The sequence below is a fragment of the Urocitellus parryii genome, chromosome 16 (assembly GCF_045843805.1).
Source record: "Urocitellus parryii isolate mUroPar1 chromosome 16, mUroPar1.hap1, whole genome shotgun sequence".
Lineage (NCBI taxonomy): Eukaryota > Metazoa > Chordata > Mammalia > Rodentia > Sciuridae > Urocitellus > Urocitellus parryii.
Genome location: NC_135546.1, coordinates 23,438,175 through 23,453,053, shown reverse-complemented (window position 1 = coordinate 23,453,053; position 14,879 = coordinate 23,438,175). Strand labels below are relative to the sequence as shown.

General features: G+C 36.0%; 1 protein-coding gene across 1 annotated transcript in view; it reads right to left on the bottom strand.

Moving 5' to 3' along the window:
- LOC144250639 (uncharacterized) overlaps positions 1 to 12,215 on the bottom strand; it is a 255,214-nt gene extending 242,999 nt beyond the window's left edge. Inside the window, 1 exon segment of the mRNA XM_077793534.1 lies at positions 11,380 to 12,215. Within this exon segment, the coding sequence (XP_077649660.1) occupies positions 11,380 to 12,215 (836 nt within the window).
- Between the last annotated feature and the right edge of the window lie 2,664 nt (positions 12,216 to 14,879).

Below are 14,879 nucleotides of genomic sequence, written 5' to 3'. Positions count from 1 at the left end.
GTCTCCTGGGGTCAGAATATGGTTGGATTTTTTTTAATCCAGACTACTAGCCTATGTTTATTGATTGGTGTGTTTAGGCCACTTACATTTAAGGTTACTATTGAGACATGGCTTTTATTTCCAGCCATCCTTGTTTATTTTTGCTACTTGCCTTGAAGTGTTAATTATTCTTTAATTTTTAATTGGTATCTACATATAGGATCCAACATTTTAATTGAATATGTGTAGTATTCAAATCAGTGCAATTTCTACCTTCTAAAATATCATTTTGATGTTTCAAACCTGTGAAGTCTTCTTAGAATGTCCAGAGTCTAATAATTACTTATACAATTCAAACTATGGGCTATAAAACCTAAGAGTTACTTTTCCCTCTTAACTGCTTTTTGACACTCCTTGCCAACTGTCTCTTAAAACAGATATAAAAAACTTTTCTCCTTTGTGTTTCTTTGTGATCAACATTTTCAGCTTCAACATATGAGTGCAAACATACAGGATTTGTGAAATATGAAAAATCACTAGAAAAAGACAGTCTCCCATGGTAAATCCAGAAAAAAAGAATATAAAATTAAAAATTGTAAACTAGAATCCCAGTGCCTTGGGAGGCTAAGACAGGAGGATGGTGAGTTGAAATCCAGTAACAGCAAGGCCATGAGCAACTTGGTGAGATGCTGTCTTTAAATAAAATACAAAAAAGGAGTGGGGATGTGGCTCAATGGTTTAGTGCCCCTGAGTTTAATCCCTGGTACTCCCCAAATATTTTAGGGTTCCCATTTAATCACTAGGCCTTAGTTATTTTGGGTGAGATCTATATATAAATGCCATATGCCAATTCTTATGAATTTATTTTATGTAAGTCAAATATTATATAAATATTTTTATAGTATAAGCTTAAATTGAACTATATTAGCATATAAAAAATAACTTAAAAATGCTTTTAGGTGAGGCTGAATGCCTGCAATCCCATCGGCTCAGGAGTCAGAGGATTACAAGGCCAAAGCTCAGTAACTTAGCAAGATTTTCTCCCAATGTAAAAAAATGGCTGGTGAGATAGTTTAATGACTAAGTGCCCTGGGTTCAATCTGGGGTACAAAGGAAAAGAGGAGTGTTTTAAAATTGGCTTGTCTCAACAACAAAAACAAATGTGAAATTTAAAACCAAAAACTGCATTCTATCACTTTCCTGTGACACACAGAATCTGCTTTAATTCATTTTAAACATTTGAATCTTACACAATCTAACTTTTCTAACACTCAATAAGTGACGTGTTTTAATCACTCGGGTCTCCAGGCCATTGGATGAATTTAAGGTCAGTGTAACTGAGGAATCTGCAGTTATACAAATTGGAGTGTGCAGGTGCCATGAGTTTGCAGTAATAGTCTAGTACTCATGGATGCATTGTTAATTACCTTGAAACTGATGGAAAATTGTTTTCTGATGGTAAATTTATATATCAGTGTTGGGAAAAACTTAGACACTTTCCTGATAGTATGCTTCAAAGAAAGGAACACAATTTCATGCAATAATGAGGTAGTGGCCAGGAGAAAGCACAGTCTGGTCATTCTGCTAGCTCAAGTTTTGAACCACAATCATCTGTAAATGATGTGCATCAAGTATATATGGTTAAAATTGTCTAAATGTACCATGGTAGTGTTGTGAAGAAATATCTACAGTAATGTCCATGCTAAGGTACCATTGTTCTTAGGAAGCATCCTGGGGAATGGGAATGATTCATAGATGACTGAAATCTTGAGCTATGTACCTTCCCAGCTGTGCACATTATGCCTGGCACAACATAGTCCAGGAGATCATGAGACATAACACAAACTCTCTGACATCAAGGAGGTAATCTGAGAAACACCCCTCAAACAAGGGTCTACAGAGTGATACTTCCAGCTTGGTCCATGGGTGCCCTATTTTACTGGGCACTCATGTCCTTTATGCACTGGAGAAATCAAGCTTCCCCCTAGAGTGGGCATTCTGTGTGGAAGGATATGTAAATCACAGGGAATCTAACACAGATTTCTGAAATAGGTTACATTTGGAGAATTCACATATGGTAAGAAGAAGGAAAGGCCAAGTGAGGTGATGAGAAAAAACACATCACACATGAAAAAGAAATTTTCAAAAAAAAATCACGTTTTGTTTGTTAGAGCTGATAGTAAAGACTCCCTTTAGTATCTGGATCCAGGAAGGAGTCATGTTAGATATGGTGCTGTCACTAAATTCAGGGATGGCTGTGAGATGCATGCACCATCATCTGTGTTGCAACCATCTAGTGAGGACTGCTCAGGCAGTGGACACGAGCTGGTGGTCAGGACAGAAGTAGAGAGAATTACAGGAGAAAGATACCCCACTGCAAGTCAGGGTTATTTGGACCCTCTGGGTGGGCACATTCCAGGGTGAAAGTGAGAGGAAGAAGCATCTATTCTCCCATATGCAATCTGAGCACCATCCTGTTCATAACGGGAGAGGAAATAGGATCTGTTACCCCTAACAACACATGTGCAGACTTACAGCTTGGGGTTGTCCTCATCACAGAGATCAGCTTCACCACTACTGCCAACTCTCCCCATGTCCTCTTGGTATTCAGACAAAAGGGAGATGGAGAATTGAGACTGGTCTTGCTTCAAGCAAGTGGGCTTTGGACTGATGACAGCTTCGGTAGAAACCTCTTACTTGTGGCTCTTTGTGTGCTGGGAATTTATAAATAGCACTAGGGAGAAATGACTGACATCTCAGAGAGGGTGACACCATCACCCAGACCCTCTGCTGCAAAGCATACCCTCCAGTAACACGACGAGCAAACCTTTTGCAATACTTGACTGAATGAATGGCAGCTCTTTGTGAGAAGTAGATATGAGAACCCTGGGTTGCTTCTGCAAATTGTCAGGGTTTGAAAATACAACTCAGGGTTAACACTTACAGCTATGATATTTATATTACTATTATTTTAAATTTCTCCTGAGAAAAGCCACTAGAAGAGAATTTGTTCTTTAAAGTCAAGAAAGAAGAAGCCCCAGAAATGCTTCTCAGTGGGGACAAGTGCATGGAGTACTGCATACAGGGCATAGGTTAAGGGTGTCTGTATGGCAGGACACTCCCCATGCTAGGCATCTGAGTGGCAAACTGCTTACCCCATCGGCACAGCTCTGGGCACTAGGCCATGTGTTGAGTCCAACTTGTTGATTGTTCACTGCAAGGACAGTTAGCAGACATTGCATTGGTGGCTGTCTATATTTTGCTTAGGCACTCCCTGAGTACATATACATGGTAACTGCACAATAAAATCAGGCCTGCTTCCTGATTGGTCTCTGGAGGTCTTGTTTAGAGACTCCACAGCCACACTCTCCTCTACTGTGTTCTGTGGACCTCCTCAGGGATAAGAAAGCCCATGCACTTCTCTGCAGACCCCAAGCTCTCATTACTGAGAAATCCACACAATCCTGCAGGAGGGTCCATTTTCCCTGACTGATATTGTGATAGAAGAGTCAAGTTCTGATTTCAGTTTTCCTTCTTTATCTTATTCTGTGTGTCTTAGGGTCACATTTATCTGGGCATGCTAATGGCATGAAAAATTGAATTTTGGAAAAAAATCTGAAAGTGACCAGGGCAGGATGGATTTCAAGTGTCCTGAATGTTCCTCTAAGCAAAATTGAATTTACACATTTCCATTATTAGATATTACAAAAGGTTTTTAGTGATTAAAACAGAATGGACTAATACACAAAAACATTCTTCAAAATTCTTGTGAATTATATTTCAAGCCTATAATTTGGCACCATGAATTGGAACTTACCAGCACATTTATTTGATTTTCTAAAATATTTAATGTACTTCCTTCTGATCATGGTCCCTTGTTTGACATTTACCAACTGAAAGTTATTAACCATGTGAGATTCCCTTCTATAAAATGAGGTATTGAACATAGAACCTCATTTCCCTCTAAAGATTTCAAAATGTATAATTACTCAAATCATAATTGTTCTATGAGTTATGAAGATGACCAAAGCAAGATTATCAATCAAAATATTAAAACTTATTAATTCCCTGGTAGTCACTATACAAATTAGTAGTGTTTAAAATCTCTACATGACATACCATATGTAAGTTATGTCCCATGAATTTATTAAATTGAAAAATGAAGAAGTAAAACTGACATTCCCTATAAGAAAAATTGACTCATTTTAGCAGGATCTCAAAGAAGCAAACATCTTTAGAAGACAATATCCTCATTACACCATACACAATATGGTCCTCTGGGCTCCAACAGTCCTAATGAGCTCAGAGTACAATGTTGCATATGGTGCAATGAGGATATAGTCTTCTAAAGATGTTTGCTTCTTTGAGAAGCAAAGAAGCTACTGGGGAAGCTCACTAGTAGACTGAATTTCCTCCTCCAATGCCCTTTTTAGAATCCACACTAACTCTGAATCTGAAGACACAGAGGTACTTTGTCACCTGAATAAGCTGAACAAAGCACAAACATTTGTAAGATTTATGGAAAGGGTGTGTTTAAGTTCTGTCTCTGCAGATTTGTAATTTTAATGTCTGTAGAAAGGCACAAAATTTCCAATGGAGAACACAGAACTGTGGCTGTCCCAGGGGGACATGTCATCTCTCTTAATTTTATTGTCTTCTCTGATGGATAACAGCAATCCAAGAAATCTGGACTTCAAACTCTTAATGTTTCCTGGACACATCTGAAAAAGGATCTTGATTGAGATCATTTTCTCATGTTGATAAGGAAACTTAAATTACTCTAATTCTGGTCCTAAAATCAAATTAGTCTAAACCTGTCCCACAACTTAAAATGCCTCCACTTTGATGTGCGGGACTCTTGGCAACACCATAATTTCCCTGAAGCCCTGAAGTGTGTAATGGGCCCCTCTTTCCTAGTTTGCACATGGAGCACACATTTTTTGTGGGTAGTGATGGTTTTGTATGTCATCCTTTCCAAAGTGACAGTCCTGTGGCTCAAGCTCTAAGTGAAATATTAAAATTAAGAAAAGTAGAGGAAGAGCTATAGGTCACATGTTGTAGAAATCACAGCCAGATTGAAGCTAGGCAGAGCAGAGGCAGAGTCTGAGCTGGAGTCCACTCTAAGAAACCTACATAATCAACTCCACCTTCTCTGAGAGAAAACCATGTAAAAAACAGGCTCAGTCTCCTGGGTACTGAATATAAATATACATAAAAGCATTAAAGTGCTATATTATTTAGAGTCAAAAGAAAGGACAGTCATTTCAAGCAGACCCACTTATGTTCCAGTTGTAGAAATCAGAAGACAGTTCTTGAACACTGCCATTATCAACATGTGAAGGGTAAGTACAAGAATGATAATGAATTAAACATTTGTTTTTTCTAGTGGTAATGGAAATTTGGACTAAATGGAAATATATAAAATGAAAACTAATATCCACAGACACAAATTCCACATGGATGGGATGGGGGAGGTTGGAAAACTGAAAAATTAGTCACAATAATTGCCAAAGCATGAGACCTCCAAAGCCACATGAGAGGGAAACATAAAACAGGAAAAGAGTGCAAGTCATTGAACAAGTATTTCAGCATATGAACAGTTAGGAAAGACACATCAAGGGCGGAGGAAAAGTATCCCCTCATGCAGCCCCCATCCTGGACCAGCCACATGAAAGTTTTGTGCCTTTGGTGAATTGGGCTCCGCCTTAGTCCTTGGCATAGCCCATTAATCACCAACGTGCCACCAGGAATTCTGTCCCTCATAAACACTCACTTCCTTGGAGGCTTCTGAATGAGCCATGGCAGAAGGTTGGCCAGTACTCTCAACTTTGTGGAGCCAAGAAGAGCTCTTTGGAGAGGTGGAGAATTGCAGACCACACCTTTGTTGTGATGTGGACTTGCTGTGTAATTAGGTGTGCTTGAGTCCAATCTCTTTGTAGCCATGATTTTTCATAGAGAGGAAAATAATTTCATCTCTAATTGTGAGGATTAGGACAAAACATACTGAACAATTGGGTTCCAACCAGTTCAAGAAGGCTCCCTGGGGACCTGGGCATGGTGGTATTTGCCTATAATCTCAGCAGGTTGGAAGGCTGAGGAAGGAGGGTCATGAGTTCAGAGCCAGCCTCAGTGAAAAAAATTTACTAAGCAGATCAGTGAAATCCTGTCTCTACATAAAATAGATGTGGCTCAGGGGTTGAGTGCCCCCCAGTTCAATCTTCATCATCGTATTCCCCAAAAAAAAGAAGAATTTCTGAGGAGTGAGTCTCAGGCTTTGGATTTATAACAGCTTTCATGGAGGTTCTAAAGTGTACAGCTAGTATAGAATAAGTGTTATGGGCCAAGCTCTGGGGTGGATGTGCATGCATTTGAATACAGGCATTTATATATATTTATATATATTATAGATTTGATGTTGATCTACTGATGGAATGAATATTTTCTACCCAAGGCATGTACGTGCTTTAGTTAAAGTCTGAAATAGTAGATATATAATTTAATAATCTGCAGCTATATATTGAAAAATAACAGTAATCAGAAAATCATGTATGTGAAGCTAGATCATTTCATGACTCTTTAGAACAAGTAGATCTATAAGGCAAGATAGTAAGAGAAACAATAAAACCGAAACATTCATGAACTTGGGATGCCATTTAAAAATCTGAGGTGAATGTTGGTCCACAATCTGACTTCCATAACAAGACTCCTACAGCACAAAAATTAAAAATCAAGAATAAGGGGGATATATTCAAACTAAAAAGCTGCTTCTCAGCAAAAGAAACAATAATGTGAAGAAAGAACCTACAGATTTTATACAAATCTTTACCACACATAATTAAGAAAAAGCACTAATGTCTAGGGTATATAAAAGTACTCAAAATTAACAAAAACAACAACAAAAACCAATTAACAAATGGACTCAGTAACTGCACACATAACTTCACAGAAGAAATATAAACCATTAACAAATATATGAAAAAACATTCCACCCATCTAGCAATTAGTAAAATGTAAATCAAAATTACTTTAAGATTTCATCTCACTTCAGACAGAATGGAAATCATTAATAATACAGGCAAAATAAATGTTGGTGAGGTTGTAGGGGAAAAGGAACACTCACACATTGCTCATGAGATTGACTCCAAATTGGTGCAACCACCATGGAAAGCAGTATGGAGACGCCTTGAAAAACCAGAATGGAAACATCATTTGACTGAGCTATCCCTCTCTTTGGACTATACCCAAAGTACTTAAAAACAGCAAACTACAGGGAGACAGCTGCACCAATGCTTATAGCAGCACAATTCACAATAGATAAACCATAAAACAGACCTATGTTTTCTTCAACAGATGAATGGATAAATAAAATGTGATATATATATATATATATATATATATATATATACACACACACACACACATATATATATAATTTATATATAAATTATATATATAAATTATATATATAAATTATATATATAAATTATATATATATATAATTTCCCCCCAAAATGGAATATTACTTAGCTTTAAAGATGAATGAAACTATGCCATCTGGTGGTAAAAGGATAGAGCTGAAGAATAGCATACTATGTTAAATAAGCCCTCCTCTCTCTCTCTCTCTCTCTCTCTCTCTCTCTCTCACACACACACACACACACACACACACACACAAACACAAAGGCCAAATGTTCTCTCTGATAAGTGTATGCTAATTCACAATGGGGGGTGGGGAAGAATAGTATTTAGATTAAGTAGAGAGGAGTGCAGGGAGGGGAGGGGATATGAGGGTGGGGAGGATAATAGAATGAAACAGACATTACATATAATACATAATATAGAGAGATGCTAAAGCACTCAACAAGGGATGGGAAGATAATAAAAATTCAGTGAATTAGACAAAGTTGGATTGAAGGGAAGAAAAGGGAAATAGGAATACAAATGACAGTAGAATGAATCTGACACAACTTTCAATGTTTATATATAAATAAACCACCAGGGAAGGTCCACACCATGTACACCTCAAAAATGGAATGCTAACTAAAATGAGTTTTACTCCATGTATAATATGTCAAAATTTCCTCTACTATCATGTATACCTAAAAGAGTAAGAAATTTTAAAAATGACAAGGGAAAATTTGTATACCGAGAAGGTTTGTGAGTTAAAACTCTTCAATGAATGGCAATGTCATTAAGGTGAAATAAAAGTATAAAAGAGTACCTTGAGCCCATACAAAACAACAATGGTAAATAGAGTTGCCCGAGGCAGTCTGCGCAACTAGGTATAATCACATACTTTTTGGTTTACAACTCTTTTCTATTTGATTTACAAAGCAGCACAAGAACAATACTTACAAGTTGAGCAGAGAGGAAACATTACATAGCAGTGTTATGAATACTATGAAGAGTGCTGTGGGCACTCAAAGAAAGCATTCTCAACTTCCTCCCCCGTACAATAAAAAATCATGCAGATGAAAGATATGCTAGTTACTGATTAGATGACACATATATGTGTTTGTGACATTCAATCTGTGGGCAGCTGCTCAACTTTGCAGGTCAGATCCAATAGATAAGGAAGACACTCTCTTCACACCAGACAGTGTTTCCTTGAGAAATACTATGAAAACAAGGGAGAAAGCAAAAGTGAAAGACACAGGCAACTGTATTGCCAGACTGGGAAAACCCAACCATTGAACCTATGTACTGGGGAGTCCCAAAGAGCTTTTCAGGGTCCTGACTGGGAAGTGCTGGTCAGAGCATCCTCTCCACAGAGTCTGAGAGTCTTGTTCTAACTTGTATTGAAAGTGAGTTTGAATAAATACAAGTTAGAACAAAGAAAACTTCATTCTAACATCTTGCATGACCTGGTGATTCCCTGAAGAACACCAACTCCTCCCAAGAACAGGTCAGATCCTAGAGGAGGGACTGATAGCCTTGAGATGACTAAATAAATTGGGATTCTAATGAGTGAGCCACCCAGCCAGTTGCATTGAGAAATCAGCATTCTTTATATGTTTCATCAAGGACTTCAGACATTATTCAATCAAGAAAAGGGAAGATCTTTAGTATTTTCCTAAGACCTCTAGTAATGAATCTTCCCTCCTGGCCTTAGAAATACTTTAAACTCTCATATGTAAAATGAAGCCAGTTTTCTGCATAAAATAATGTGGAGATAAGCATGAAACCTAGATATTTACCCTTTGGAATAAAGAATGGTGTGAATATTATTCTCCTAGAACTTATCATTATATTTCAATATTTATTTTCCCAAATAAAGTTAAATGAAATGTTGGTGGGTGGTGTTTTGTTGACCCAAAAGGTTCACATATGAAGAGAATATTGTGTTTTTACTTTTTGAACAGGACTTGTAGGTGAGAATCTAGAGGTTTATTTCAATCAAAATTGTGTTTCTCTCTCTGTGGTGTCATGGGCTCTTGGAGCTATAAGATCTGAGGAGGGACATGGTTAGTTAATAGTACCTTATAATTACTGGGTTGCAGAGGGTTCTGCTAGACCATGACACATGCTATCTATCATATAATCCAATAAGTATAAGAAACATTATATTGTAAATTATGAAGTAGAACCAATGGGTCTACAAAATCAAAATATATAATGAAATAAAAAATGTGGGAGCATAAATGCTCCTATAGTATGTCTTTTTCTTTATACAGTCATCATTTTACATGTTTCTTGTTAAATTTTCTACTGGGTATCCAAAACTAAAGAGGTGGTCCCAAATTGTGATATTTTTCCTACACTAGAGGTGAGTATAGTCACCTCAGTGATGAACGTCATAGAATTCATGAGGAACTGCATGGTTTCTTCAGTCCAAGAGTCAGGATGGGCCTATGGACCATGTGGATTCCCCAGGAAACATTAAGACTATTTCCCCCTTCAGCAATCCTCCTTTATTGCCTGAATACACACTACGCACATTGGTTCCTATGCTCTTGGGTCTTTCTCCTCTCCCTGATTGGGAGCTTGTATAACTCTCCGGAGTTGTAGATCCCTTAGGGAGTGCTGGTACTCTCTAAGGTGAAATGTTAAACTCATAATTCAAACTAGGGATATCTGGGCATTATTTTAATATCCCTGGATTCTTCCTATAACTCTCTTAATTTTCCCATAATTACAAACAAGAGAGTATATAATTTACATAAATAATATTCTCCAAATAATACTTTATTAGACATATGAAATAATTAATGGAGACATTATAGCATTATTTACCCAATAGAATGTTTTACTATTGCATCGATCCAGTAGCAAAGTGAATAGTGGGAGATGTGTGACCTAATAACATCATTAAATGCATGACAAGGTTAACATTAAGAAATTCACACTTTATTTAGTAACAAATTGCATCTGTAATGAAATATAAGTAAAAACGCTCTGTAAAACTTGCATGGTGGACCATGCTTTGACCCTAGGGATGTGAGAAGCTTTGCAAGTTCAAAGTCAGGCTCCATAACTTAGTGAGGACCTATGCAACTTAGCAAACCCTATCTCTAAATAAAAAAGAAAAAAAAATCTGAGGATGTGGTTTACTGATTAAGTGTCCCTAAGTTTAAGGGGCTCTGAAAATTTTAAATTTCATATAAATCTTAAGAGACTTCTGAAATAATCAACTCTGAGTATTATTATTTCTCCAGTTGTGAAAAATGAGACTCTTTAGTAATTGTTGATTTATACTAAAATTATATCCTTTTAGGGATGCACAGTTCTATACTTGTATTTCCTTATTTCTATAATATCAGCTAAAGATGTTAAGAAAAATTTCAGCAAATGTCCAAAGCAATTACCCATTTTCTACATTGTCCAAAGCAATTACCCATTTTCTACATTTAAATGATTTTTTTCCCTCCTAGATCCCAAATACTTCGAGGGATGGGCTATAGATATGAAACTTACTACCATCTTTATATATGTCAAGGTGTTTTTGTAAATATTTTGCTGTTATCTAAGGTACACACTTTGAACAGATGCTACTCCACATTTGCTACAGATATGACGTCAGTAATTAAAAAATGTCGGAAATTTGAATACAGTCTTGGACATATTCTTTGGGTTTCTATATGCTATAAATCCTCCAGTGTTTTAAAAATGTTGGATCAATGGCCAAAAGCTTTCAAAAATTTTTCCACATGTCTTCTCACTCGTATGAATTCTGAGGTGCTGAGTAGAATGTGAACAACTATTGGAGACTCTGTCACCGACTTTACATTTATATGATTTCTGAGCTATCATATCTCTGGTGTGTAATAGTGTTGAACTACTGTGAAATAGGTTTGATTCATCCTTAAAGACGCTGATGCAATGTTTTCATTGTAAAAGTTCTCTCCAGTATAAAATGTATAATGTTTAGTAGGAGGTGATCTTCAATATTAAAAGCTTTGCCATTCTTCACATTTATAGGAGTTCTCTCGAGTATGGGTTCTCTGGTGTCGAGTAAGTGATGATTGTTGATTAAAATCTTTGCCACATTCTCTACATTTGTAGGGCTTCTCTCCAGTGTGTATTTGCTGGTGCTGAGTAAGTGATGATTTTTGATTGAAACTCTTGTCACACAATTTATATTTGTAGGGCTTCTCTGCAGTATGAATCCTGTTGTGACAATTAAGGTGTGAGATGATATTAAAAGCTTTGCCACATTCTATACCGCTGTAGGGCTTCTCTCCAGTGTGGATTCGCTGGTGCTGAGTAAGTGATGATATTTGATTAAAACACTTGCCACACTCTTTACACTTGTACAGCTTCTCTCTAGTGTGGATTCGCAGGTGATGTGTAAGTGATGATTTGTGATGGAATCTTTTGCCACACACTGTACACATGTAGGGCTTCTCTCCAGTGTGCATTCTCATGTGCCGAATAAGATCTATTTTTTGATTAAAACTTTTGCAACATTCTTTACATTTGTAGGGCTTCTCTCCAGTGTGGATTCGCTGATGCTGAGTAAGTGATGATTTTTGACTGAAACTCTTGCCACACACTGTACATTTGTAGGGCTTCTCTCCAGTGTGGATTCGCTGGTGCTGAGTAAGTGATGATTTTTCACTAAAACTCTTGCCACACACATTACATTTGTAGGGTTTCTCTCCAGTATGAATCCTGTTGTGGCAAACAAGATTTGAGTTTGTATTAAAACTCTTGCCACACACTTTACATTTGTAGGGCTTCTCTCCAGTATGAATCCTGTTGTGGCGATCAAGATTTGAGTTTCTATTAAAACTCATGCCACACACTTTACATTTGTAGGGCTTCTCTCCTGTATGAATTCTCTGGTGATTTTTAAGGCTTGGTTTTTGACTGAAACCTTTGCAAAATTTTTTACATATGTGGGGTATCATTCCAGGGTTTGTCCACTGGTGACAAATAAGATTTGAGCTTTTATTAGAATTTTTGTCACATTCTTTGCATTTGCATGGCATATCTTCTTTATGAACACTGTGATGTTGAGTAAAGTTCTGGAGTGCATTCCATTCGTCACATGGGTAGGTTTTCTCTGCAGAATAAATTTTTGGTGTTGAGTAAGGGTTGAAAAACTTTTTAAGGCTTTCCCACACTTTTTACATTTACAGGTCTCTCCTTCAGTATAAATCTTCTGATACTTAACAAGTTGTAACTTTTCACTAAAAGTTTTTTCACATTCTTTAAATTTGTAGAATTTATCACTGTCATACTATCTGCTGTGTTTAAAAAATATATCAAAGCATTTGCTTGCTCAATATCTTCTATACTTATACGGCTCTCTTTCTCTATAAATTTTCTTGTATGAAGCAAGCTCTGCACTGTGGTTAAGAGCCCTTTCACATATCTTACACTTGCAGGTTTTGTCTTGGCTATGAATATTTTAATGAATACCAGTTTTTGATCACTAAAGCAAGACTTTCCTACATTTTTCATCTTGGTGAATTTCCTTTAGACAAGGACTAGGATTTCTCTATATTCATAATTTTTATCACCAATGTAAATATACTGGTCATTACTCAGGGTAGAGACATGGCTTATTGTATTACTTATAGCATTATCTATATAGTGCACTTTCCAGAAATCTGTATCAGAATTGTCATTGAGCAATAGTGAGGAAGTAGAAACTTTTTGACAATTCTTAATATTATCCATTTGGGCACAAGGAGAAATTCAACTTTTGTTTCAGAAAAATGTACATTTTATAAAGAAACTTTCAAAAGGATCACTTTTAGAAAACTTTTCTGTGGAAATGTTTGATTGAAATTTTAAATCAGTGCTACTTTTATAATTGGCCAAGTTAAATCTGATGCATGGACTAGATTTCAAATTTTCCACATTGCCTTTCAGTTAAAAATGGCTGTGGATTTATTCTTAAAGACATATAAAACTCCTCAAAATAATTGGAATACATAGAATTTTTGTTTTAGATATTAATTTTCTCTGGTGTCTTTTGACCATAAAATTTTTATCATAAATAGGGACTACTGATTGATTTTGTCTATTATAATACAATTTTTGAACTTTACTCTCACCTATATTTTCCCATTGTTTTCTTGGTTGTAAATAGTCAAAGTCACACTTTCCATATCTTCCCTCTCTCTCTTTTATTACCTGCTCTGGTAAAGTTTGTCGAGGATGATGAGAAGTCATGGCTGTAATAAATACAAATAACAAACATGTTTACTTACTGTACTGGGCTGAATATATTTTGCAGACCTAAGAAATTACAGCAAAAAATAACATCAGCAGGGGAGTGGATTATTAAATCCAAGTCCATCATTACTGTAGAAATATATAAATCAAATAAAAATACACACAGAAAATTACTTTGAAAATTTTCCTAATCATTTTTGTGTTCACAGTATCCAAGATGAGTACATTACTATGGAGAGTAATATAGTAGAGAAAAATACATTGTGTTACAAAAAGTGTTCCCTCCTTCAGAATATATTTTCAAAATCTGCCAACTTTCTTCTGTTTCATTAAAATATAAAAATGTGAAACGTGAATATTTGGGGACTGTTCAAAAAGGGGTTTTGAATTACCAACAGAAAAAAAAAACATGGCTAAATCAACTGTAAGCAAAGTTATGAATCACTCAAAAGGAATAGTCAATTATCATTTAAAAGAAGTTTACTGAACTAAACCAACATACAAAAAACAGAATAAAAATTAGTCAAGAATTATTAATAGTAATAAGCAGAAAATGTATGTTTAAAGACTTTTTTAGAAAATGTCTGAAAGAGTCAGGGATGTTTTTACATAGCAACATAGGAGGTTGAGCTAGAGCATCAAAATTTGAAGGCCAGACAAAGTAAAAAATGCAAAGTGCTAAATCGCCCTTAAATTCTCTTTCCAGTACTAATAAACACATCTCAGAAAATAGGAAAAATGAAACATCCAAGCAGCTCAGTTTTCTCCAAGTTGTAAAGACTCAAAGTAGGTTGTAATCCAAGTTTTAAAACTCAGAATACTGAGAGCAACCGAGAGAAAAAATGGGTCACCTAGAAATGTGTAACTATATAATTGTGAAATCCTTAGTCGAATCCTCACAACACAGGAAGGAATTCGAGTCTATCTATATTCAAGGGATGAAAGAATAAAATTATCAACCAAGACATTATATTCACAGCTACTACCTTTCAAAAGAGTAGGAAAATGAAGACTTTAAACATATAAAAATACACACACTATTCATCATCACTGGATCTGTTCTCCAAAATGTACTAAAGGTAATCCTTCATAATAAAATGTAAGTGCACAGCATCATAAGTCATATGAAATTTTAAACATTTCTTGGCAAAAACAATTCTATTTTAATGTAATGATGGGTCTCCAAACATGTAATTTTGCAATAGAATTTGAAAGAAAAAAGCATAAAAACAGTACTGTTACTAGGCATATATACCTGTAACAAACATATAATC